At 51.1% G+C, this 26,540-nt stretch overlaps 1 protein-coding gene across 2 annotated transcripts in view; it reads left to right on the forward strand.

The window, feature by feature from the left end:
- Positions 1 to 26,540, forward strand: part of Rps6ka2 (ribosomal protein S6 kinase A2) — a 268,826-nt gene that overhangs the window by 234,009 nt on the left and 8,277 nt on the right. For both annotated transcript variants that reach the window (XM_087895940.1, XM_087895946.1), the window contains 6 exons: positions 3,002 to 3,066; positions 9,614 to 9,716; positions 16,197 to 16,327; positions 17,204 to 17,329; positions 22,386 to 22,475; positions 24,076 to 24,234. In XM_087895940.1, coding sequence (XP_087752066.1) covers positions 3,002 to 3,066; positions 9,614 to 9,716; positions 16,197 to 16,327; positions 17,204 to 17,329; positions 22,386 to 22,475; positions 24,076 to 24,234 — 674 coding nt within the window. The remainder of the gene's footprint in view (positions 1 to 3,001; positions 3,067 to 9,613; positions 9,717 to 16,196; positions 16,328 to 17,203; positions 17,330 to 22,385; positions 22,476 to 24,075; positions 24,235 to 26,540) is intronic.

Below are 26,540 nucleotides of genomic sequence, written 5' to 3' on the forward strand. Positions count from 1 at the left end.
GGTCAGGGGAGGAAGGCATGCCACCAGCAAAGTGAATTCTGAATGCTACCAGGAGCATTGCAGGTGGGTTCTGTGCCCTTCTAAAAGGACAGCAGAGAATCTAGGAATTAACCATTTTCAAAAATAAAACCAGGGAAGCTCTTTTCAGCAGACCTGCTAGGGAATGGTTTGCTGGATTTGGGAGTCCACGATGGGTGTGTTAGAGGAGGGTGACCAAGGGTGAAGGGGACCTGACTAAACGTGGGTAACAGAAGGAATCCTTTTCTGGATCGCATGGGGTCTTGATTCAGTGCCTTGTGCCTTTAATCAAGTACAGAAATCTGGATCCAGAAAAGCATCCTTCAAGATGTCTCTGTGTGAAAAGTGCTCACAGTAATTAGAACGTGTGTCAATAAGTGTGGTCATCAGAGGTGAAATCTGAATGCCACCGTCCACCGTGTCTGCTTGGCACTGAGAAACTCGCTGCAGAACGATGGAGCCTAGGGAGAGGCACCCCAGACGAGAGAGGCACGTGGCCCTACAGCCCTGCATTCCGCCTGTCTCTGTTGACTCCAGGGTCTTGTCAGTACCCATGACAGGAGATGATTTGCAGGCATCCTCCTGGAGCAGGAGAGGCTTGAGTGGTGTTTGCTCAAGATCCTATAACGTAGCAGTTCTGGCTCCCACATCAGCACAAACACATTCCCATCCTCCCCTCCCGGAACTCTGCTCCCTGCTATTTGTCAAATGTGTTCAGTCCAGATAAAAGCAGAGCCAAATCCACAGCAATCTGTTTTAAAGTATCTCAGGAGAGGATAAGGCTAGCATGAAGACTAATGACCAGGTTTGTTCTCGAAAGGTCACTGCAGCTCTCAAAGCCCGGCTGCAGCAACCTTCCACTAGTGCACAGTTTCTGGGCAGTAATCACGGCACCAGCACTTTTGGCTGAGTCTGCAAACCCCAAGCTTGGTGCCAGATTCGAACTTCAGCAGAAGAAAATGAGGCCAGGGCAGAGCAACAGAGGAGATTCATAAACGCCCAACACCAGCTTCTCCAGCGAGTCCCCCTTACTGTTCTTGCAAACCATACTACAAGCCATATGCATGCAGAGGTTCTTCAAACAGAGGCAAGGCATTCCTCCCTGGACAGGTGTACATGCTGAGGCCTGGGAAAGTGGGTGATAGTCATCATTGGGATCCAGAGGAGATGTGAGTTTGTGGCACTTGGTTCTTCAACCACCAGGACCAAATGACCCTTCATCCGGAGGTCTAGCCCTCATCAAAGGAGTGTAGGGATAGTGGCCCAGGAGGATAGCTTTGGAAGTCAGGCCATTGTTACTTCTGTAGCATCAGAGCACCCCTCAAGGAAAGAACACTAGGTGCCAGGACCTTAACAGCCTGGGCCTATGGTGTGGGGTACAGTGAGGGAGACAGACACGTTGACCCCAAGGAACCTCATCATGGAGTCCTGAGGTGAAAGGTTGAGGTCAGGTCTGGGAGGAAGGGTGGGGTCCTGGAAAGGATGTCGTAGCTGAGTTGGAAGATCTCCTCTCTACATTTCATCAGGTGTGTCTTGGAGCAGGCTCCACAGTCTACATCAGCCTGAGTTTCTCATCTTGAACTGGCCACTGAGTAGGGGACCGAGGGAGGGATGTATGTGACACATGTCCCCCAGAGAGCACCTGACATACCACTGGGTGGATGTGGGATGCCTGAGCCTGAGACCCTCCCCTGGTTCTCTTATTTGTGTGTTTTCTTATCAAACTGTGACTTGCAGCCGAATGGCACAGCCTGAGGCTGGTACATGGAGAAAACCTAGTGTGATCGGTCTGTCTTAGCACAGGCTGGCCAAGCTACCTGACAGGTGGGAGGTGGTTTCTGTCGCTACTGTGAACAGAGCAGACGACCAGAGGGTCAGAGCATGAGCCACGGGGTACGTATTGATCTACCCCCAGAGACTGCAGCCTTCTAAAGGAGGGACCAGTCCCTGACTCCACAGAGGACAGATCACCACCGCATCTCAAGGTGGCCTTGTGCCCTTCATGGTACCCTGCTCGGAGATGTCTTAGGAAGAAGAAACCTCCTCCAGGGCTCCAGGAGCTAAGGGGGGATAGACTCAAGAGGAATGTCTAGTTTTGACTTAGAGCCAGGAAGAGGTTGTGGTGTATCGTGTGTTGGTGGGGGTCGTTCTTTTCCTATGCTGGGACAGGAGCAGACAAGACGCCTGTGATCCTTTTTCTAGATAGCTGAGGCTAGCTCTGTCCCCGACCCACAGCAGCAGAGCCTGGACTCCTTGCCTGCCTTGCAGTCCTGGGGAAACACGAGCTTTGTGCCTCGGAGATTTGCTTTTAATTGGTGGACCTTATTTAGAGATGGCACGGTTTAGAGAATTGAGTGGAAACACAGCAGGGTCCCTCGCCCCTCCCCCATACTCAGGTTCATATCAGGTGGATGTGGGGTGTTTGCCAGCTTGTTATCACACTCATGGTGTTCCCCTGGAGCTCACCATTCGGGGCAGGCTAACTCGGGTGTTGAGTGACATCCGGAATGATGTCACAATCACGGGCATCCCCTGTCTCCTGCCAACCCCTGCTCCTGTGCAGGGCACAACATAGGATTTTAATATGAATTCAGTAGGGGACAGGTTAGGTAGGCACAATGGATGAGCAAATCAGAGAACCAAGTGGAGACAGTCTGTGGTTCTGGGTGTGGTAGACATGGCCTGTGACTGTGGCAGCCACCTGCTTCTCTCTGGGCATCCTGGCATCCCTAGACCTGGAGCAGGAAGTCTGGACCCCGACACCTACCTTTCCGTTACCACTTCCACTTCTGGCTGCAGCTGCATCACAGCCTTGGAGTCACAGGGGGCGCGTCCTGGGTTCCAAGGCCATGGGCAAGTGGGAGAAAGACCGTTCCAGTACTGGCCCTGCTGCGTGCTCTCTTGTCTGTCACACAGCTGCAGTCAGAGGTAGCGCATGGCCTTGGGCGTGCACTGACATGGGTTCTCTGCTGTGTTGTGACAGGTGCTGGCATTGATGGAGTGGAGGAGATCAAGCGCCACCCTTTCTTTGTCACCATAGACTGGAATGTAAGTTGCTTGCTGAGGTCGCCGCTCTACAGGCCACATGGCAAGGAGAGGGCGGAGGGGATGCTGCAGCTGCCTGGTGCACACGGGGCGGAGGGGATGCTGCAGCTGCCTGGTGCACACAGTGGGGGAGAAGATGCTGCAGCTACCTGGTGCACACGGTGGGAGAGGGGGTGCTGCAGCTGCCTGGTGCACACGGGGCAGAGGGGATGCTGCAGCTGCCTGGTGCACACGGTGGGGGAGGGGATGCTGCGGCTGCCTGGTGTGCACGGCCTCTCTGTCTGCACCAAGAGTCTGAGACAAACACAGACTACCCACCTGTGGGTGAGCATGCTTGGAACCCTCAGCATGGCTGGCTTCCAGAGAGGTGACCACCTGCCCGCAGTCCTAAATCCTCATTAGCACCTCTGCGCCCATCCTCTCGCACCTGCCCAAGCCATACTAGTGCCAGCTTCTGCTGAGGCAGAAGGCACCCCAAGGGTAGACAGGCTTGCAGGAGTGCTTACATCTGACAGCCTCTGGGCTGTCTTCCCCCTGGTATGCCTCCTGATACGCATACTGTGATATATAGCACACAAGACTTTCATTTCTGGAGCTGAAGTGAATCACAGAAGACTTTTTAGCATATCATTGAAATATCAGGCTGGGTGTAGCTCAGTGGCAGAGTACTTGTCCAGCATACGTGAGGCCCTGGGTTCCATCCCCAGCACTGGACAAAGAAAAGAAGAAAAAGGAAGAATGACTGAAAGAGAAGAGACTGACCCGCAGGCAGACCTCTCTGACAGCAGCTGTCTTCGTGTTACCTGAGGAATGATTAGCACACCTTAGCATATGGGGCGTGGAAGCCAGGCCTCTGGGGTGGCACTCTGCTCCCTGGCTCTTCTCTGCCAGTGTGACATTCCCCTGTTAGTTGATTCAAGCCTGCACGTGACCACGATGTGGTAGAGCCTTACCCTGGGGTCCAGTGACCTCACTGGAGGCCTCTGGGGTGGTAGTCCACTCCCTGGCTTTTCTCTGCCAGTGTGCATTCCCCTGTTGGTTGATGACCACGATGTGGTAGAGCCTTACCCTGGGGTCCAGTGACCTCACTGGAGAGAGAGGCTGTGCACAAATGACCCAGTGCTGGGTCACAGGTTTGCTGCATAAATGGAGGCCAGAAAGAGGGCAAGGGAAGAGGAAGGGGGATCTGTAGGCGGAGACTGCTCATTTGCTTTCCAACTGCTCAGACCTCAGTAATCACACAGAAACCACATTAATTATAATACTGCTTGCCTATTAGCTCAGGCTTCTTATTAACTAATTCTTATACATCTTAAATTAACCCATTTCTATTAATCTTTGTATCATCGTGAGGCTGTGACTTACTGGTAAGGGTTCAGCAGGCATATTTCTCCTTCGGTGGCTACATGGTATCTCCCTAACTCCGCCTACTCTCTCTCTCTCTATCTCTTCTAGCCTGGCTATATTCTGCCCTGCCATAGGCCAAAGCAGTTTTATTCATTATTCAATAAAAGCAACATGCATATAGAAGGACGTCTCACATCAGGAATCATGCCCTAACCTACCTGTTCCTCTCTTTCCACTGGCCGTCATCCTGGATCTGCCTTTCCCAGGCCCCTTGCTTTATGTCCCCCCTCCCAGTCTTCTCTTCAGTGTCAGCACAGGACACCTGCATGGTCTCCGGACCCTAGCCTTGCTCCTCTGCTCCCATGCCCCATTAGCTTTGAATCTGCCACGCGGCTTCACCGGTTTGTGATGAGTGTTGTCCCTTTCTGTCTCTGTCCTCAAATGTGAGCCAAGGGAAATCAGGGCTTCTGACCCAGAAGGCTTGACCCAGGCCTCTAAACAGGCCAGGGAGCCACCAGGAAGATGCCTTTGAGAGAGTGGAGTGGGGTGGAGAGGGGAGGGAGGGAGAGAGGGAAGAAGGGGTGAATAAGAGCCCTTGATGAGTGAGGAGCAGCAAGAGGCCAGGGGTGGAATTCCAGAAGTCTCTCTCAGGCCAGGGTGATGTCTGTGAAGGAACTCCCCCCCCCAAACTCTCTCTCTCTCTCTCTCTCTCTCTCTCTCTCTCTCTCTCTCTCTCTCCCCTTCCTTCCCTCCCTTCCTTCCTCCCTCCCTTTCTCTGTGGTGTATACTGCTGTCCTTCCAAAGACTTGGCCAGGGAATGGAGAGGGAGTTGCTAAGTCAGAGAGGGTGACTTAGCAGGCAGGGAGTTGCCAGGGTGGAGATAGCTGGAGCCCTAGGCTGTACCTGGAAAGAAAGGGAAATCCCCAGCCATGCCCACAGGTTGTGGCTCAGAGGTAGCACTCCCTTAGAGGCCCTGACTGAGAAGGGATTTTGATGAATGACAATCGAAAGACATCCTAGAGGTGGCAGTGGTCATGTGGGTGTCTGGGTCTTGAGGTTCCTAGGATCTGAGTTGCAGATGGGAATGGAGCCCAGAGTTCTTGTTCTATTTCTGTTGTTGTGCTGAAATATTTGAAAAAAATATTTGGACAAAAAGCGGCTTATAAAAGTCACTTATAGACGGGCTTGTCTCCCCTCATAGTTCCAGGGTACTGTCTGTTACTGCTGGGAAGTTGAGGTGGTGGGAACTTGAGACAGTTGGTTACATCATTTCTAGCCAAGAGCATGGAGAAAGAACGCAGGCCTCCCCCTTGTTTGTGAATAGCTCTTAATACAGTTTAGGACGCCATTCCTAGGGAATAATGCCACCCACAGTGGGCTGAGTCGCCCATATCAGTCACTTAAGACAGTCTTACACAGACTTGCCCACAGGCCAACCCTCACTGAGACTCTCTTCCTATGTTATTCTAGACTGTGTTCGCTGGCAATTAAAGCTAACGGTCATAGTGGGGCAAGGCTGGACTAGGTCTGTGGGATTCCTTCTGCAGCCGTATGCACCTTCCATAAACTACACCAGGCTCAGAGCTCGCCTTGGCCTCTCTGTCATTGGGGAACAATGTCCCTTTGGTGCAAACATAGACACTCGATTCCTGTACTAAGGAGTGGCATTTCTGTATCATTTGAAACTTATTCAGGCTAGAATAATGTGGGGAAGGCCTTTTTATTGTTGTTGTCTGTTTCTTTTGGCATTCAGTTTTATTTTGTTTGGCCCCAACAAGGCCCTTCAGGGTCACTAAGATCACAAATGTTTATTCTCACCCTGTTCTTGCCAGATGGTACCCTGCAGAGTCTGGAGCAATGGCAACCTTCTTTTGTCTACAGTTCTGATAAATAGTCCTGTGTGGTAGAGGAGCCCAGGAGCCTGCTTTCATGTTAGTTTATCTAGCCATAAGCAATGCTTGTAGCGTGGCTGGATGCAGCAGAAGGGAGGTACCTACAGCATGGTGATGGGAAGAAGCCCTATCCTAGAGGGATGGGGAGATGTCTGGTGCACCCTGAGGTGCCTGTTCAGCATTGCAGTGTTGTGTGAGTATCCAGGTGAGAGAAAACAGAGACAAGGGGAAGGTGAGTAGGAAGAGATGGACCCAGGAGGAAGGAAGGAGGAGCTCAGCTAAGAACACAGGTGTGAATAGCTTCAAAGGAAACATGTTCGGGCTCTGGGGCCCTTGGGAGACAATGCGGAGGCCTTGCTGGTCTGATCTGTCCGAACCTTCTGCCGCAGCTGTCCTTCCCCTGCATGGTCTAGGTGCCGCCCTTGTTTGGCCACAGCAGGGCCAGGAGTTACCTGACCCCACTGTACACCACCCATCCACCCTCCCCCCCACATACAGCATGCTTCAAGAAGACTGTGGGCATGTGTGCACCAGGCTGTTGGACTTAGTTTTGTACTGTCCTGTGCACGTTCTTGGTGTCAGTAGCTCAGAACACTGAAAACCACTGAAGTCCCATGTTCTGCAGGACTCTCTTCACCAGGGGGTCCCCTTCCATACCCCTTGGCAGTGCAGACATTCAGTAGTGACAAAGAAGACATTTGCCACATCAGATCCGGCCTGAGGAGTCTATCCAGGTGTAGCCCCAGGACACAGCTGAGAAAACAGCAGCCTATTTATTTTTCCTTCTATTGCCTTCTCTGACCCCCAAATTACCAGCATATATGTCTGTCTTTTTTCCGAGTAAATTCCTGTCATCCACCAGCCGTCCCCTGAGGTACAGAGAGTGTCACCCACCCAGAAGTGAGGGTCACCAGTGTTAGCTGAGGAGGCGGGGGGGGTGAGAGGTCTCTGTGGTTTCCCTGCCTTTCCGTTTGCCCTCGGATTCCAGCACACTAGTGCTTGCTCTGGGGTCTGCCCTCCAAACACCGTGCCGCTCGCCTAGCTAAGTGAAAAATTACAAGTTAATTATAGACCAGGAAACTCGTGCAGAGGACGGTGGAGCCGGCAAATGTAAGCTGTGTTTACTTTTCCCCCGGTGGCTGAAGCAATGCTGAGAACTCAGGATTAGCACAAACCCAAAATAAACATAAAAGGTGACCTCACAGGCTAAGCAAACCAGTCCAAATTGGCTTCCAGCCAGCCGACTTCTAGCAAGCAAACCCAGGGCAGGCAAAATGGCACTTGGACAGGCAGAGAACAATGCTTCACCAGCTTCGGCCCCAGGGTGGCAGGGTGGAGGTTCCTGCCAAAGTGCTTCTTTCCAGCCCACTGTCCGAGGCCCAAGCCCAGACCCTTGGCTTAGGGACTGGGCAGGTATGGCCGCCGTTACTGTTAACTATTAGTACGAGTGAATCACGCATGTAGCGCTTTTTACATTACCAGCTCGGCACATCATCTGTTTCTGTGTGATGTGAGAAGGACTCGGAAGAGAAACTGAGGCACAGAGTAGCTAGGTGGCTCTGTGGGTGGCGGGATGCAGTACAGTGGCCTTGGCTGTCCTGTGCACCAGCTGGCACAGGTGGAGAGGATAATGGTTCATGGCATATGAAGAAGACATGAGGTGCATCCAGTGTTTCGTTAATGGGTTTTCATCGTGTGTTCTTGCTCCCACTACCGCAGGAGGATTTCTATCACTTCCTCCTGAACGTACCAGGAGAGCTCGCCCCTTCAAAATCCCCCTGAGGACTGTGGCCACAGTGCCTCCTTTTTGAGGACTTGGTGGCATGTCTTGGGTGGTGTAGACTTGTCGAGGCTGTATTCTTCCTCGCAGACACTGGTGCAGCCTGTCCACAATGCCCTGGACATCGTCCATTCTCCCCATTCCTCTCATTCTACCACATTCTGTGCTTTCATGGCTGCTTTGCCATTGCAGGAATGGCACATCTCTGCCTTTCGCTCAGTGGAGCAGATTCATTTGAGAACGCTGTAGTCAAAATTGTACATCAAGCAGATGTTAGGGTCTGCGGCCCCAGGGTGGAGTTAGTTTCCTGTCTCCTTTTCTGTTTTGCTCTCTCTGCCCTTCGTTCGCTTTCCACAAGGCTTCTGAGGTATGTGTGACCCTGGTGGACCTGCCCAGCATCCTCAGCACTTGTGCGATGTGAGATCTGTCTCAGTGTCAGTGCCAAACTGATGTCATCTGAACACGGAGGGACAAATGAAATGATTGAAAACAATGAGTTGGACTATGCGGTCCCATCTTCCTCCCCTTCACTCAGGGTAGCCAGGATTGTTCCAGAATCTCAGCTCTCTCATGCTGCCTGCTTCTTCCTTCACCTCCCTTCTTGCCCATTAGTACCCTTGGCTCACCACCATCCACAATGCCCATCACAGGTACCATGTCCCATCTCAAAGATGTGTGCACTGTCATTCAGTTACCTCTTCCAGTATCGTCTCCACGAGGATTAACCCAAGCACAGCACACTGGGTTTGGAAAGCAGGTTTCAGCAACAGGTCTGCCTGGAAGGACCCATGGACAGTCCTGGGAGGACCCGCGGACAGTCCTGGAAGGACCCACAGACAATCCTGGGAGGACCCACCCATGGACAGTCCTGGAAGGACCCACCCACGGACAGTTCTGGAAGGACCTATGGACAGTCCTGGAAGGACTCACGGACAGTCCTGGGAGGACCCACAGACAGTCTTGAAAAGACCCACCCACAGACAGTCCTGGAAGGACTTGTGGACAGTCCTGGAAGGACCCACGGACAGCCCTCGAAGGACCCATGGACAGTCCTGGACTTCTGTGTGTTTTCTCAATGGCCGTGACAGTGGGAAGAGCTATATGAGCAAAGGGCTTTTCTGGGCCTCGGGTTTCAGAGTCCCCAGAGAGTTGAAGTAGGCTCCAAGGTGGCGATTCCACAGCCACAGTACTCAGCGTGTCTGGGAAACCCACAATGCCTTCTGGGAGATAAAAATCCTGTAACCAAAAATAAGTTAGAAAACTATTACACTAAATGGAAGGATATTCAAAAGATCTCAGACCTTTAAACCTCAAACCTTTATACCTTTTGTAACTCACATCTAACATGTAATATCCATATTGCATACATGTCTTCTGTGGAACACGCACAGTGAGATACAGTGTTTATAGATATAGATATAGTGCATACACTCTACATTGTGCCTCATCCTGGAAGCATGAGAGCTGCTTCTGGCCTCTGACCCCTGCTCCCCGTCGCCTGCTCTCAGTGTCTGTCCCTCTCTCCCTGCAGAAGCTGTACCGCAAGGAGATCAAGCCACCCTTCAAGCCGGCAGTGGGCAGACCTGAGGACACCTTCCACTTTGACCCCGAGTTTACTGCAAGAACACCCACAGGTATGTGCCGGTTCTTCCCAGTTGGTCTGATCCCATCTGACTCCAGAGAGACTGTGTGAAGGTTGCTCCCTTATGGAGTAACTTTAGACCCCTGTGGCCTTCCTGACTTCTGCTTGGCACTAAGGGGTCAGCAGCAGATCCAGTTCTCTCTATTTCTCAGGTGACAGACACACACAAGCAATCAGGGTCTGTGACCCCCTCTCTGGCTGAGAGGTGGTAGGCAGTGACAATCCTCCCAGGGACACACAGGCAAGACGCAGAAAAGAAGCAGGTGGCTCACTTCAGTGATCTGTGGGAGAAAGTGGCTATCTTTAGGTCTGTGGGCTTACGAACTAAATGTTATTTCTGTGAACGCTGGGGCCCGTTTGATGGATACAGTGCAACTAGATCCCAGCACAGAAACTTAGCCTCATGGTGAATGAGATCTCTGGGGTCTGTGGCTCTCTCAGCTCCCATAATCCTTAGCGTTCTGCTTGCCATGATTGTCTTAGACCACCGTGATGGGGCGGCACTGGCGGGCTGACGGCTTGGCAAGAGGTGTGTGTTGTGTCACAGTCGGGGAGACTGGGTTCAAGGTCAGGTGCTGGCAGGGTCTGTTCCTGGTTAGGACTCTGTATGGTTGTCTGCCTCCCATGGCCTCTCACAGCCTTTCCTCTGTGAATGGGGAAACCTGGAGAGTGCTGTGTTACACCACTCCCTGACTTCTCCATGAGGACCCTGTCTGCAAACACAGCTGCCTGTGGGCAGGGCGGTGGGAGCCACTGCAGTGCTAACAAGCAGAGCGGAGCCTCAGCCCCTGTTGACTCGGGAGTGAGTTCAGCCAGCCGTTGTGGAGCTGCTGGGGGCTGTGCATGGATTCTTTGGGATTTCCCACTGCTTTCAAATAGGAAATGGTGTATGGTTATTGTAAACTAACCACAAACCAAACTTACTAACCATGAGTCTCAAATTGGGAGAAATGGAATAGAGACCCCACCCTGTTCCCCCTGGGTACAGGCTCTGGAGCAATGCCTTTATCTGCACCCTCCTGGGCAGGGAGATGGGCATGCTCTCCTCTGATGATGAGACCGGGCCTTTGGAACTACATGGGCACTTCACGCGGGTCTGGGATAGCTAGTGAAATGAGTGAAATGGCATGAAGAGCCAGGGCAGTGTGGGCGTTGATTCTGAACATTCAACCCCAGACAGCACACAGATGGCTCCCTCTGACCTCTGGCCCCACCCCTGCCTAGAGAAGACCCATGTAGACCAACAACGCTGAGGAAGGATTGTCCTTGAGTGTGGTCATGCCACTGAGCAGTCAGTCCCATGACAGCATGGGCCAGTGCACAGAGGAGCATCCCTATCCAGGTGCTGAGTTCAGCAGGTCAGAGCCTGGAGGCCACCTGAGCAGCTCACCAATCCTGCTTCTAACCCCAAGATGAACACAAAAGCAGTTTACTCTGCCTGTGAGCCAGAGCAGACGCCACCCAGACCTCGGGGACCGCAGGGTCCTCACTGGGAAGGGTAGCATTAGTTACGAGTCTGTCATGGGAAGCTCCACTCCGAGGAAGCTAAGCTGCACTGCTGAGAGCAAAGGGGCCAGTGCAGGGTCTTCCTGACGATCATGTGTGCTCTCGATATTCTGAGAATTTAAACTCCAACCTAGATGGTTATTGTTGCCTTAAGTAAACCTCATAAGCCTTTTGTACATAGAAAATGATGTTTTATCTTAATATTAGTCCAAGAAAAACCCATCAGACACGACGCATACAACCCTGCGTCTAGAACTGGCTTATATCCCTTAGTATTATGGTTTGTTCAGATACTAATAGCTTGTCAAGCAGGGTTTGCCTTTTGAAGAGGCGGTAGTGGAAGTGCTGAGGATGCAGAGAAGTCACCCTGATTTTCCCAGCACGGGAACTGAGTAGACCACTAAGTTAAAGAAAGAGCAGTGGTGTGATTCGGGAACCGCCTAGAAACTGAGTGTGTTCGTGCGGTAGACTTTCTGTCTTGATTAACGTGAAGCCACAAGCGACCTTAGGCTTCCTGATCAGAAGTCTTCTGCTCGGTGGAGCGTGTCAATCTAAGGTTTGAAAATCTTTTCCCCTGGCCAGGAGCTCGTCAGTGCTTTTAAAAGTTGACTTTTTAGCTTCCCTTGCAATTTCGCTCTTCTGTATGAACTAGGCGGCACTCAGCACCTCTCAACTGAGTATAGAGCATTCTGAATTCTGTTCCTGCTACCTGCCATTTACTCCCTCTGGCCTCTTCCAAAGACCTCTGCACTCCAGCAGGCTGGCCATCCTTGCATCTCCGCTGACTTCTTGGCTCTATGCAGAGAGATGTATGCGTTTTTACTGCCCGGAAAACATTGCTGACTCTGGCTGCATTTTCTCACGACTAAAAATGCAACAGTTCAAGTTTGTGTGACCTGTTTCCTACATACATGCACGGGCACACACACCCAGTTTGCTGTAAACAGATCTTGGTCTAGTCCCTCAGCACTGCCAGGCTCAGTGAATTCCTAGAACAGCCCATGTTCTTAACCCTAAGTCCCGGAGACTGACATGCCCATTGTTAAACCTTTTCCTTTGGTCCAGTCTCTCACTGTTAAGAGAAGGCAAGAAAATAGACCTCAAAGCCAGAAGCCCATGCTGGGAGAAGGAAGACAACCAAAGCTCCTGACACAACAGAGGCCTGTCCATCCCTAGGGCCTAGGCTGAGGGAAGCAACCGTCTACTTTAAACTTCTGCCATTGGGTGTCTCGCTGCGCATAACTTCACATTCTAAAAGCAGTCCTTTTATTTAAGCCATGCCTTGCCTTTTAATTAAGCATCCCGAGTCTAGCACATTTGGGATCCATTTCCAGGCAGTCAGCCTCGGTCACATTAATTCAGGGTCACATGAGTGTCTATCTGTATGAGAGACTGAGCGAGGCAGCAAATCTCGGGTCTGTTCCCTTCCTATCCAAGGGTCTTAAGATAAACCTGCATCCCGGAAGCTTCCTGTCTCTTTTGGTGGACTGGCTTCTCTGCCCCAGGGAAGCACATGGTGGGAGCTATTCCCACCTAACTACAGCCAGGCCCTGTCTGGGATCAGCCCCCGCTCCTCACTGGCCTTGCCCCTGGGCTGTGAAGCAGCTGCCCTCATAAACCTGTACCCAAAGCAGAATATGAAGGAACAAAAAATACTTTTCTCGGCAGGTGCCTCTTCCTCCCCACACCCCTCCCCATCACTGTTTCTATGTCAAAGTAAAGGACTGGAAGGGGAGGGGGAAGGGCACTCTGTCTCCTCAGGGTAAATGATTCCAGAATGTGTAAATATATATACACCTGTTCATATGTGTGTGCATGTATATATATGTGTGTGTGTGTGTGTGTGTATAAAATGTGTAAATATATGTACATATGATGTTTAATATAGTATATATTTTTAAAATTGTCACATACTTACAAGAAAAAACTAAGTTGTCTATTATAAATATTATTAGTTAACATTTATATGTTATTTATTTTTACAGAATTTATTATGTATTACATATTTCATTTACTTCTCATATGTAAATATATTTGATATTTACATAGCTGAATCTTCATTTACACTGGGAAAGTTCTCACTATTTGACAACATCCTTTTCCTGTCTTTTCTTTCTCTCCTGTCTTTTTAATTTTTGCTGTTGTTGTTATTTCTGTTGTTTTCTTGAGTCGGGTCTTGTCATGTAGCCCAGGCTGGCTCGGCCTCCCAGGTCTGCCTGTTTGACAGGAGGATACCACCACACTTGACTGGTGTTTGACATCTTTGTTTTTGCTTTCAAACTGTTAGGATTACACTTCTGTGTTTGTCCATAACTGTGTACGGCTGTCATAGTCAGGATGGGGACAGCTAAAATACAAACTGAATTCAGATCCTTAATACTCAGAAATAGTCCAACACAGAGGCCAGTGGGCTGGCTCATAGGGTAAAAGTCCTGATAACGTAAGTTTGATGCCTGGAAACCCACAAAATACTGAAAGTGGTGGCTGGTGTCTGTAATCCCTGCACTCCTATGGAATCAGAGATACGGGAATTACCCAGAGGCTCCTGGACCTGGGCCTTATGTACCTTCCTGTTGCTGAGCTAAAACACCCCTATAAGAGTACGCTAAGAGAGAAAGGGTTTATTTGGCTCACAATCTCAGAGGGTTACAGTCCATCATGGCTTGAAAGGTGTGGTGGGAACAGGAGGCCAGCCCGCATTGTATCAGCAGTCGGGAAGGTGAGAGAGAGAGCAGGAAATAGGGTCTGGCTACAAACCTCAAAGCCCACCTTCAGTGATGGACTTTCTCCAGGAAGACTACATCTCCCAGAGTTCCACGACTTTTCCAAACAGACCAGCTAAGGACCAAGTGTTCAAACACAGGAGCCTTTGGGAGACATTTCACACCCAAACGATGGCAGCCAGATAGCCTAGAGTATTCAGCATGGCGGGAACAAAACAGACAAGGTAGGAGGAGAGAAAGAAAGACTCCTGAAAGTTGTTCTCTGACACACACGCACGCATATATACACACATGCACGTGTGCGCACACACACATGCACACACACATACATGCATGCACACACACACACACAAATAAATTAATTAATTAAAGCCAGATATGACATTGTATCTGTAATTCCAGAACTGAATAAATGGAGACACATGGTTGTAGAGTTCTGTGGCCAGGCATCCTAGCTAAATCAATAAAATAAACTCCAAGTTTGATGAGAGACCCTTTCTCCAAAATAATAATAATAATAATAATAATAATAATAATAATAATAATTAGATGGAAAGTGACCAAAGAAGAACTGTGATTTTGACTTCTGACCTTCATACAAACAAGCTCACACATGTATACACCCCCAAAGGCATACAGCACACACACACAGTCACACACAGTCACACACACACATACCACCCAGCAGTAAAGCATTCTGATATAGGCAGACTGTTACTAATTGTGGTTGTGTGAAACATGATTAATAAAAGCTCAGAGACTGAAATGGGATTCAACCTGAAGGTCTGAAAAGCCACCCACTGGTTCTTACCTTGACCTTCATCCGAAACAGCGATCCTGGCTTCAGGACTCTCAGAATGAGACTGAGAGCTGTCTCCTCCCATTTTATAATCCTCTCTAGTGCTGGGACGAAAGGCGTGCACCACTACCGTCTGGTTTCTATGGCAAGTTAGTGTGGCTACTGGGATTAAAGGTGTGTGTTATTGCAACCTGGTCTGTAAAGCCAGTGTGGCTGTTTTACTTTTCTAATGTTCAGGCAACCTTTGTTTATTAAAATAAAAATGAAATATCACCACGGTTGCGATGTCCTAAACACTGGCATGTAGGCTGGCTGTGATTTTTCACAAGGACGTTTTCTACACTTGCTGCACTTCTGAAAGTAATTCTGAGGACTAAATCCCAAGGCTCAGGCTGGCTCTCCAGAAGACGTTTGAGAGTGCAGGGGCCATTGCCCCTTCCTCTTCTCCCAAGAATCCATGCCAATTCGAGTTCCCTCCTTCAGCCCTGAGATCGCTTTCCTTTGGTCCAATCTAGATGTGCAGGCTACTTCCTTTTACGGCTCCCTCAGCTTTCATGCCATCCCATTTAACAAGCAAGTGCCCACTCATCTCAGTCTGAGCAGCTCCAGACATGATACCCGTAACATGGCTTTCTCTGCCCCTTCCTGTCTATCACGTACCCCCCACCAGCCACTTACTTATCTTCCCATTTACCTAATGGCGAACCTGGAGGAGAGCCATAGCATAGCAGTCCTGCTTTGGAACAGCCCTCATGGAACTTAGGAAAGTCAACCACTATTCTGCTGGACCGTGGGCAGCACGGACTTTGCCCACGTGTCCTGGAGGAACGGAGCAGGGTAGCCTTGGCGCATGGCTGTGCAGGTGTGGAAGGGGCTGTGCAGGTGTGGAAGGGGCTGTGCAGGTGTGGAAGGGGCTGTGCAGGTGTGGAAGGGGCTGTGCAGGTGTGGAAGGGGCTGTGCAGCTGTGCACTGGGCCCTGGGCAGAAGTCCGGGCTGTAGGTGAATGTGGAGCTGCGGAAATTCTTGGCTTTTCTCTGATTGTCTTTAGGCATATAGCACCTGCTTAGCCCAGAAAGGAGGTGCTGAGCTCACAGCAGCCCTGCTTTCTGGCAACTCCCCCTAGAGTTTCTGGCAGCTTTTTGCTTTGTTCTGTAGTAGGGAGGGGTATTGGGTTCTGTTGAAGAATATCCAGTAACTTCCAAAGTCAGTAACCTAAAAACACGTGATCAATGATTATCTGAAAACCTCCGTGTGATGCATGTTTGCCAAATCATACTCTTGGCGGCACCTGAAATAGTTTCGTGTGTTTCTCCCTCTCTACTCGTATGTACCCTCACCAACACACATGCTGCATGTGTAGTCACTACACACATGTACACACCATTGTCCTTCCCTGGCTCACCTGGCTCTCATGAAGTGTGAACCGTGCACTGCTCATCCACAGATTCCCCTGGTGTCCCCCCAAGTGCAAACGCCCATCACCTGTTCAGAGGATTCAGCTTCGTGGCCTCCAGCCTGGTCCAGGAACCCTCACAGCAAGACATGCCCAAGGCCCCCATTCACCCCATTGTGCAGGTAAGTCTGCTTACCCCAGGAGCTCAGTTCAGGGCCCTGGTGCCTGGCCTTGGAAACCCTGAGGATTTTTACCACCTCAATGTTGAGTGCCAACAATGGGTCAAAGGCAGACATCTCCCTGTCCCTAAATGTCACTGAGTGTTGCTATAGTGATCTTCCTGGTGGTTTAAACTGTTACACATTCATTTCTAAAAAGAAAAGATGAATCTGAGGAGAATCTGAGGAGGGGATCCCCATGGATGTCTGTGCCCCTATCTTCTCTGTGTGAGCTGTGGGTGCCATGTCGCCAGGGGTCACTGGGGACGCCGTTTAGACTTCTGTATTATATGAATACAGTTAGAACTCCAAGAACTCAGAAGGATTTGCAGTAAACTCACTTGAGTGCTCGATATCTTCATTCAGTGTAATCAAATAGCATTGAATTGATTTCCCGACATTTGTCCCCCTGGTGGCTGTGCTGTGGCTGTGCTTAGTGGGGCACTTGTTCTCAGTGGTGAGCAGGCAGGGACCATGCACGTGGGCCAGAGCTGACTTCTGGTTTAAGCATTTGGGCTTGGTGCTTTCATCTGAATGCTCAGTCTGGAAATGGCACCATAGCCACATACAAGTACGTCTGTCCCTGGCTCCACAGAGTCTCACCACCACAGGTCTCTGGGGGAAAACAAGTGCTCAGTAGACCCATAATATCCAGATGTCTGAATGTTAAAAGCCGCAGGCCACTGGAGCTCTGGAACCATCTATGCATAGCTCTGTGACCTTGGGCAAGGAGTTCTTCATTTCCTCAGCTCCCAGGTTCCCAGGGTGCCCTAGATCTGTGTGTTTATTGCCACATACACCTGGTGAAGAGTTGCTAACCACCTGTCTCGGCCTCTGCAGCAATTACATGGGAACAATATCCACTTCACCGATGGCTACGAGATCAAGGAGGACATCGGGGTGGGCTCCTACTCGGTGTGCAAGCGCTGTGTCCACAAAGCCACTGACGCGGAGTACGCTGTGAAGGTAAGGCAAGGAGCCCTGGCCTCGCCGAGCAGCACCGCCAGCTGGAACGCGGGTGCTGGGCAGGCTCTGCCCAGCCACGGTTTCTGAGATCAGTGTGGGAGACTTCAGTTTATTTTGATATGAGGTCACCCATTTAAAACTTATTTTGCAAGCTGGGTGTGGTGACACACAGCTGTAACTAAAGCCCTCAGGAAACTGAGGTAGGGGAACTGAGTGTTCCAGCCGAGCCTGGGCTACATAGCAAGACCCTATCTCAAAGGACCAAAAAAAAAAAAAAAAAAAAAAAAAAAGTCTTTTCAAATCATAAATATTTCAGCTATGTCCAACATGGAACCAATCATCTTTAGTAACTAAGTATAGCATGCCAAGAATAATAGCCCTAAGCACACAATATCTAGGAGACAGAAGTGGGCAAACAGGCATTGCATTTATCAAAGGAAGGAAAGTGGGGGAGGAAGGAAGGAAAAAAGATATAGCTGTGAAAAATAATCAAAGAAATAAATAGAAACAGAGAATAAAGAGGGCAGCCGATGCTTTTCTCCAGCCGCCAAGCCTGTGTATAGTACAGAGTGACACCACAGTCCAATTTGTCGAGCTCCGACTCGTCATTTTCACCTCTGTAACTGCTGTAGATTAAATATCTGACCTGAGCATCCAAAATGCTAATTTCTAGAGCTTTCTAATTAGTAAGTTAAAGCTTCCTTCTTCTGAAGTCAGCACCTGACATACACAGAAGCACACACCATGCATCACACACTGCGTGTTCTCTCTCCACAACCGTGAGGTGGTCTAACCTCAGCCACCCGCCCCTGACACATGAGAATAGGGCTGGAGAGATGGTGCCATGGGTAGAACGCTTGTGGCAGAGCGTGTGGACCTGACTTCAAGTCTGCACAACCTACATAAAGCCAGGTGTGTAGCACACATCTGTATTGAGTTCCATGGTGAGATGGGAGGCAGAAACAGGAGAATCCCAGGGTTGCTCGGGCCGCTAGCCTGACCTATGCAGAGGTGAACAGTGAGACACTGTGTTTCAGAGAAGTTGGAAGGGAAGGGCTGAATCCTGAGGCTGTTCTCTGACCTCCACACCTACTCTGTGGCATGTGCGCGCGCGCGTGCACACACACACACACGCACACGCACACGCACACACACACACAGACACACGTACACAGGCTTGAGGGACAAGGTCTGAGGCTGCCTCACCGTGATGTAAACCATACCGGCTCTGCTTGGCGTGTAGCGCTGACCCAGCTCTACAGAGAGAGCCTAGGGAGAGGTGGAGCTGCCAGCGAGGCCAGGGCACTTTCCGCTCATTGTGGTTTTCCAGGCTCTGAAAAGACTGCTTGGTCCACTGAGCCCGGGCACTGTGCAACCTTCTTGACATTGGACATTTCTCAGGTACACTGAGCCCAGGCACCGTGCATCCTTCTTGACATTGGACATTTCTCAGGTACACTGAGCCCAGGGCACTGTACATCCTTCTTGACATTGGACATTTCTCAGGTACATTGAGCCCAGGCACCGTGCATCCTTCTTGACATTGGACATTTCTCAGGTACACTGAGCCCAGGCACCGTGCATCCTTCTTGACATTGGACATTTCTCAGGTACACTGAGCCCGGGGCACTGTGCATCCTTCTTGACATTGGACATTTCTCAAAGGCATATTCTCAAGAGAAAGTGCGTCTTCGCAGGCCCTCTACCCCAGGTTTCTCAGGCTTTGAAAACATTCAGCAGCTGTTAGCAAAACAGACACCAGCCAAACATCTCAGGAATCTGTGACCTTTTGGCAAATTGGTCCAAACTTCCTGGAGTCCTCGAGGTGATTGCAGTGGAAACAGGAGCTCACAGTTATGGCAGGGTCAGCACCCGGTGTCACAGAGCCGACCCTGCTGGGGCACAGTCACGGGTCTAGATTGCGTGTGGCTGGGGTGTACAGAAGAGCTGTGTTCTGCCTGCCCCGGAGGACTTTTCAGTGCTCTGTGGCTTGTGTGGGTTTCTTTAGTATTCCTCTGTGTGAGTTGTTTCTCACAGAAATTCTTTAGATTGTTTATCTCGAGGCCAGCAGCACTCCTAGAAGCAAACGGTGCTGCCAGAGGCCTAAGAAACACATCCATTGTGCGGCCAGCTCGGCAGCCCCAGGGCCCTTCTAGAAACAGCCCGCTACTGTTTAGTGTTCTTCTGTGCCCTGCACCTCGGCCCCATTGACGAGGCCAGTGGCATGCTCTCTCTGGTCTTCCCACATCCAACTCTCACGCAGAGCCTCCATCTGGAATCGGCTTTGTTGGGAGTTAGGACTCTTTCCTCAAAGATCCTGTTGAGATCTGGCCATGTGCAATCTGTGACAGCTCCCCTTCCCAACCTGTACACCCCAGGGAGAAAAGCTAAGTGTTGTATCTCTAGTTGACAAAAGAAGAGCTAGGAGTGCCTGTTTGTCATTGAAGCCTTGAAACTCCCTAGAAAAACCAAGTGGTAGACATGCAGGGATCCCCTTGTCCTTTCTAAGACTATAATGGGTCATAATTTATTGTTTGGAAAATGCTTAAATTAACCCTCACGGAATGGAGCAGGACCATGGAAAAGCTTGGCAAAACAGTTTCCACATACAGCCTAGGAGCATACACAAGTTCCCTGTGGATGGGCAGCAGTAAGTCCACTTCTCTGAGGGCTGAACCTTTACTGGGTTCACAGATGGACGAGCCAGCAGTTGATGGACTTCTGTGTCCACGCAGCACCTGTGAGCAGAGCCTGTGAACAGAGCCAGCTGGGCGTGTGGTGGGGGCAGACTGAGCTGTGGAAGACAGGCCTGTGCTCACGCACTGCAGAGCTTGCTCGAGTCTGAGAGCATACTGCCCCTTGACTTCACCTTCAGGAAGCCTGCTGCCTTGTATCTTAGCATCTCTGACACATCCTTCCTATCTGGTCAGAGGTCGCAACAGAAGGAGAGTAACTGAGACTCTGGGGTTAACAGAGACGTCCTTCAGTTGACCTTTCCTCGTGCCTTTCAAACCACCGCCTTAGCCCAGGCACAGCACCTCTCTACTGACAACCCCGCCTCCTATGGCTGAAGTTCTGGGGAGGCAGGTGAACCTGGTCAGTCTGAGGCGGCGACCACACCCCGCGGCAGCACACCTGTTCTTACTAAATGCCTATAGTTTGGATCAGATAAAAAGTAAAGATCCTTGCTGCCAAGCCCAATGGGCTGAGTTCCATTCCCAGGACCCACATGGTGGAAGGGAGGAGCCAGCTCCAGCAAGTTGTCATTGGGCGTCCATGTGCCCTGTGCTGTGCATAGCCACACACACAACTAAAGAAAGGAACGCAATAAAAGCTAAAGTGCCTTAGAGTTGTTCCGAAGTGCATGTCGCCCCGTTCTCTCAAAGCTGTTTTAATTGTTTATTTAACTCATTTCTACTCCCAGTTGCCTCTTTTTCCCTCTGGAACCTTCTCCTCCTCCCAACACCCGCCCCTGCTTCACGTCCATTCTGCCTGTGGCCACTGAGTTGAATCATGTCTGATCCAGAGCAACTTATCTGTGATCACACATTGAAAAATCTGAATCCCCTCCCCTAGCAGCTCTTCACTGCTGCTAATCCCCACCCACCCACCCACCCCCCCCCCGACAGGGACTGGTGGGGCCTCCGGGCCTGTCGCCATCATTAGGTGTCTGATCTGTGTGCAGGATGAAAGATGAGGCTCACGGCCCATTCTTCCACATCTTCACAGCCAGTTCTCCCAAAGTGTTTTGGCTTCTCTGTGAGACGCTGGATGGTGGTTTTGGATGTATGTCACCCTGTTTTTAACTCCAGCAGGGGATGTGACCACCACACCCAGAGCAGAACAGGCCTCATTGCCCATGGGAGGCCGAGTTCAGACCCACGGCGTGTTGTCTGTGCACAACAGTGTTTTCTTACCTGTGCTCACACCCATTCTGTGTACGTAACTTGTCAGCCAGCAAGGAAGTGGAATCAAACAGATGCTCGGCCTGGGGAGAACTTATTTTTAGAAGGACTAATTAGCATGGAAATTTTAATTTTTTTCCTACCAAGAAAGCACTGGAGTTCTTGCTCTTTGTCGTGTGTTTAACTTTACAGAAGAACCTTTTAGTTTTGTAGGTAATTACACACTCTACTTAACTTGCTTCCAACACACTAGGGTCCTTCCAACAAGTGAGCCATCGTGTAGAGGTGAGGCTCCTCCAGAGGTGGCAGAGCCATCCTGGGGCCCAGGGACTCCTATCTCAAAGACAGGCTTTGATTTGTGGCGTCTTAAGGGGAAGCCACCCATCTGGAGTTAAACAGTTTTATCTGCTATTCCAAGACATTGTGCAAAATACTGGGCAGGGAGAGGGGCCCAAAAACGAAAGGGGTGTGTGTCTTGGCACCGAGGGAAATGCACCTTCTCAGACTCTGGCATCTGTCTGGGAGGACCTGGGAGGTACCTGGTTCTGTGGTTGACATGCAGCTTCCAGGAAAAGCCGAGGGCTCAGTGACTGGGGGCTCACTTTGAGTAAAGTGGGAGCTTCCGGCCAGAGTTCAGTGGCAGAAACAGACTGTGCTGGTTGCTGGCGCCTGGGTGAGCTCACCACATCTGCCCTGCTGCCTTTGGCCTTTTGATATCTTGAGATTTGTGTCTGTTTGAAGGCTGACCCCTTCTTTCTTGTGGTATTAGGGATTGGACCTGGGGCCTTGCACATACTAGACAAGTACTTTGTCACCGAGCTACATCTCTAGCTCCATCCTTCTTTTCACTTTGAGACAGCGTCTCATTAAGTTGCCCAGACAGGCCTACAACCTACAGTCTTCCTGCTCTGAGCTCTCTTGTAGCTGGAATTATAGACCCGGTTTCCTCTTTTTAATTGTACCCTTTTTGCTAGCTGAAACAGGAGAGGCTAGATACACATTTCCGAGAGATTTTAAGCAAGCTTGGTTGAGTCCCATGTGGGTGTGGGCAGCAGTCTGCTGTGGCTCTCTGGGGTCTCCGTCCCTCACCTGCGATGGTCCACCAAGGCCAGCAGCAAAGCCCTCACTGCTACATGCTGTCTGTGTTTCAGATCATCGATAAGAGCAAAAGGGACCCCTCAGAAGAGATCGAGATCCTCCTGCGGTATGGCCAGCACCCCAACATCATCACCCTAAAAGATGTGAGTGCCTCTGTGTAGCAGCTCTTCCTTCAGCAGACACAAAAACACCACCATTTGCATAGTGCAAGTTTTCTCACATCGTGAGCCCAGGATCACGTGCCTTAGACACATCCCACCCAGGAGTCTCTGGTGCTTTGGTGACTGGAATCCCTAATTTGGGTGCATACATGAATAATCGGGTGTATGTACACCCCTGGATAGTCCCCCACTCCCCCCAGCATGCTGTGCCCAAGCATAAAATGAGGAACACCTGAGGGCGCCAGTGTGCATGTGCTGTTCTTTGTCATCGGGTCAGATCCTGCCTGACAGATGGAGCGTGGTGTGAGGGTAGCAGGTCCCACTCAGTTCTGTCTGGGACATGTTTACAGCCTCCTTTGAACTTTCCCTGATGAGGAACTTTAGCGCAGGAATCGGCCACATTGGGCCTGTCTGCAAGGCTCCTCTACCCCTTGAACCCTGATGTGCAGGTATGGGTTTGAGAAAAGAGGAAATTTTCCCTCTTCTTGCCCTTACTTCTTGGAGTTCAGAGTTATTCCCGTGACATACGCCCACAGCCTGTACCTGCTGGGACTCCCTCGGCGTCCTTTTGACAGCAGCTCACGGAGTAAGGGTTCAACCCCAGGGAACATAGGCAGCGAGTGTCTTTCATCCAAAGCTTAAATGGAGCCAGCTCTGCCCCAAGCGTGGTACTCTGATTGTGCGTTCTTGGTTTACGTGGAAGATTCATAAACCAAAGCCAGCTTTTCTGCAGACTCAGAGATGGCCCTTTCTGCTGTTTGAGGGGAGCAGCTCAGGGCTGAGATGACATCATCTTCCCACCCTCAAAATAGAACAGTGAGTTCATAAGCTCAGAAACAAACACCAGAATTAGCGCCACACCTTTTACACAGGTCAAAGTCAGGTAAATTATTTTAGTAACTTGTTCTGGCAATTCATCAGTTAGATGATTACCACCGAACTGAGAACAAGCACCTGTTTTCATCTAGTTCTCAAAGCTTAGGCACCCATGGGCTCCATGCTCTTGGTGACTGGGGTACATACGTGGTTGTCTTCATATAAACAGGGCCCAAAAATAGCCAGTTTGCATCTTTTTTTTTTTTCATTTTTAAGCTGAGTTTAAAGCTAGTGTTGGCAAAAAGCTGAGTGTTTGTTGGAGCCAGGTCCCCTCCCCACAGCCCTGCAGAGCCAGGGCATGCACGCCGGCTTGACCCATGGAATATCATGCGTGGTGACAGTTGAGAAGCCTTGTTCTTGTGGCGTGCTGTTGCTGCTGTCACTTTCCCTTCTACGGCGTGCCTGCCCCTCAAAGACCAGCAGCATGACTCATCCCAGCTCAGCCGCTTCTCTCGAGCCCCCGTGTGTCCGTCGCCCAGCCTGCCCATCCCCCAGGCTATCAGAGCTGTTTCCCTCCAGAGAAGAGCTACTTCTGTCTGTATAACCAGAGTGGCTACTCACCCATTTACAGCAGCCAGACATCTTAATTTTACTTCTAGGGACATAGCCCCCAGCTTCTGCCCTCCACCCCATTTGGAGCCCTTGCTCCTTCACCACGGTGACGTGTAAGTCCCTGAGGTTTCGTGTGCTTCCCCTCGACCTCCAGGTCTATGATGATGGCAAGTATGTATACCTGGTGATGGAGCTCATGCGCGGCGGCGAGTTGCTGGACCGCATCCTCCGTCAGCGGTGCTTCTCAGAGCGCGAGGCCAGTGACGTGCTGTGCACCATTGCCAGGACCATGGACTACCTGCACTCTCAAGGGGTAAGACCTGGGGCAGGGTGCTGTATAGCCTGCAGGAACAAGAGATGACTCAGGTGGGGCTGCCTGCACTCCCGGTCACAAGGCTCAGGTCAGGGACCAGCTTCGGGGCAGCTGGCAACCACAGGGAGGAAGATGAAAGACTGTAGAGGAACCATGAGTTGTGGGCGCAGGGGGAGGCAGCCTTGTGAACTGGCATCTGCCTGTGGGCAAGCGGGAGGGCAGAGCACACCCTGTGCCCTCTCAAGTCCTTCAGCTCTGAACATCGACCCCAAGAGATGTAATTTGCTGCAATGTGTTCTGCTGCCTGTTATGGGTCTGAAGTCATTTGTATACATGGTATACAGGAACTAAGGTCACAGATTTGTGTGAACCAATTTTAGCAAAGAGACTGTGATGCTCTGGCCTTGATAAAGAGAGATTTAGAATTCTCAGTACTTGAGATCCGTAAAGCTAAAGAGAAAGGGTGGCATCTGAGGTTCCCGCAGCCTCCGGTGGCCGAGACTGCACCACGCTCCTCGGGGACTCAGTTCTAAAGCCTGGACCATGCACTTTGCGTGTCTTAGAGGACCAAGCACTGGTTAGTTAAATAAAGCCAAACGCACCAAAGCCACTCTGCAGAACTCCAGGCCACATTCTCTGTCTCAAGGAGGGAACGGCCAGTCTAATACATGGTCTGCATCTTTTCCTCCATCCTTCCCTCCACCCTGTGCCTCTGTCTTCCCTTCCATCCTCCCTCACAGACCCTTCACCTCTGCCCTCCACTCTGGTCTTTCCCTCTCTCCTCAAAATTCCTCATAAAGCAGGTTTTTGCCAACTGCGTACATAGGTTTGCCAGCCTGCACAGTTCTCCCAAGATCCCACAGTGGGTCTTTTTTGTGTGACTTCTCCGTGACCCGGGAGTTCCACACATAGTTTTCCCAACAGCCAGATTCTAGAAGTCTCCTGAATGTGAGAGTTCGCAGATATCCTTCTGTCTAATGAGAGGGGGATCCAGAGTCTTCAGTCTCCCATAGGCTGCCATCAGTGTCCATGAACCGGCCCGATTGCCCGAGTGTATCACGTCGATCTTAGCAGAACCTCTCACTGCTCTGCTAGAGGACAGTTGGGATGCTCAGGCTCCAGACCTCATGGCGGCACATGGCGTGTCTGCACAAGGGTCCTCTGTCTCTTCAGAAGGCATCCCTGTGTGTCCTAAATAGCTGCTTTGTTTTGTGGTATTGCTGGCCCTTCTGTCATGACAGCTGTCACCGTAACTATGAGGCATGCTTGGAGTCTGGGCCTTGAGTGGTGCAGTGCAGTCTGTGCAGCCCTCAGCCCCTCCCCTTGCTGCCAGAGTCAGTGTGCCTGGGATAGCAGTGCCCTGTGTGTGCCTGGGATAGCAGTGCGCTGTGTGTGCCTGGGATAGCAGTGCCCTGTGTGTACCTGAGATAGCAGTGCGCTGTGTGTGCCTGGGATAGCAGTGCCCTGTGTGTACCTGGGATAGCAGTGCCCTGTGTGTGCCTGGGATAGCAGTGCCCTGTGTGTGCCTGGGATAGCAGTGCCCTGTGTGTGCCTGGGATAGCAGTGCGCTGTGTGTGCCTGGGATAGCAGTGCGCTGTGTGTGCCTGGGATAGCAGTGCCCTGTGTGTACCTGGGTTAGCAGTGCCCTGTGTGTGCCTGGGATAGCAGTGCGCTGTGTGTGCCTGGGGTAGAGTGCGCTGTGTGTGCCTGGGATAGCAGTGCGCTGTGTGTGCCTGGGATAGCAGTGCCCTGTGTGTACCTGGGGTAGAGTGCGCTGTGTGTGCCTGGGATAGCAGTGCCCTGTGTGTGCCTGGGATAGAAGTGCCCTGTGTGTACCTGGGATAGCAGTGCCCTGTGTGTGCCTGGGGTAGCAGTGCCCTGTGTGTGCCTGGGGTAGCAGTGCCCTGTGTGTGCCTGGGATAGCAGTGCCCTGTGTGTGCCTGGGATAGCAGTGCGCTGTGTGTGCCTGGGATAGCAGTGTAGTGTGTGTGCCTGGGATAGCAGTGCCCTGTGTGTACCTGGGATAGCAGTGCCCTGTGTGTGCCTGGGATAGCAGTGCCCTGTGTGTGCCTGGGGTAGAGTGCGCTGTGTGTGCCTGGGATAGCAGTGCCCTGTGTGTGCCTGGGGTAGAGTGCGCTGTGTGTGCCTGGGATAGCAGTGCCCTGTGTGTGCCTGGGATAGAAGTGCCCTGTGTGTACCTGGGGTAGAGTGCGCTGTGTGTGCCTGGGATAGCAGTGTGCTGTGTGTGCCTGGGATAGCAGTGCCCTGTGCTTCTGGTCCCCGTGACAAGTGGCCCATTCTCTGTC

The sequence above is a fragment of the Myodes glareolus genome, chromosome 1, assembly GCF_982192425.1.
Source record: "Myodes glareolus chromosome 1, mMyoGla1.1, whole genome shotgun sequence".
NCBI lineage: Eukaryota > Metazoa > Chordata > Mammalia > Rodentia > Cricetidae > Myodes > Myodes glareolus.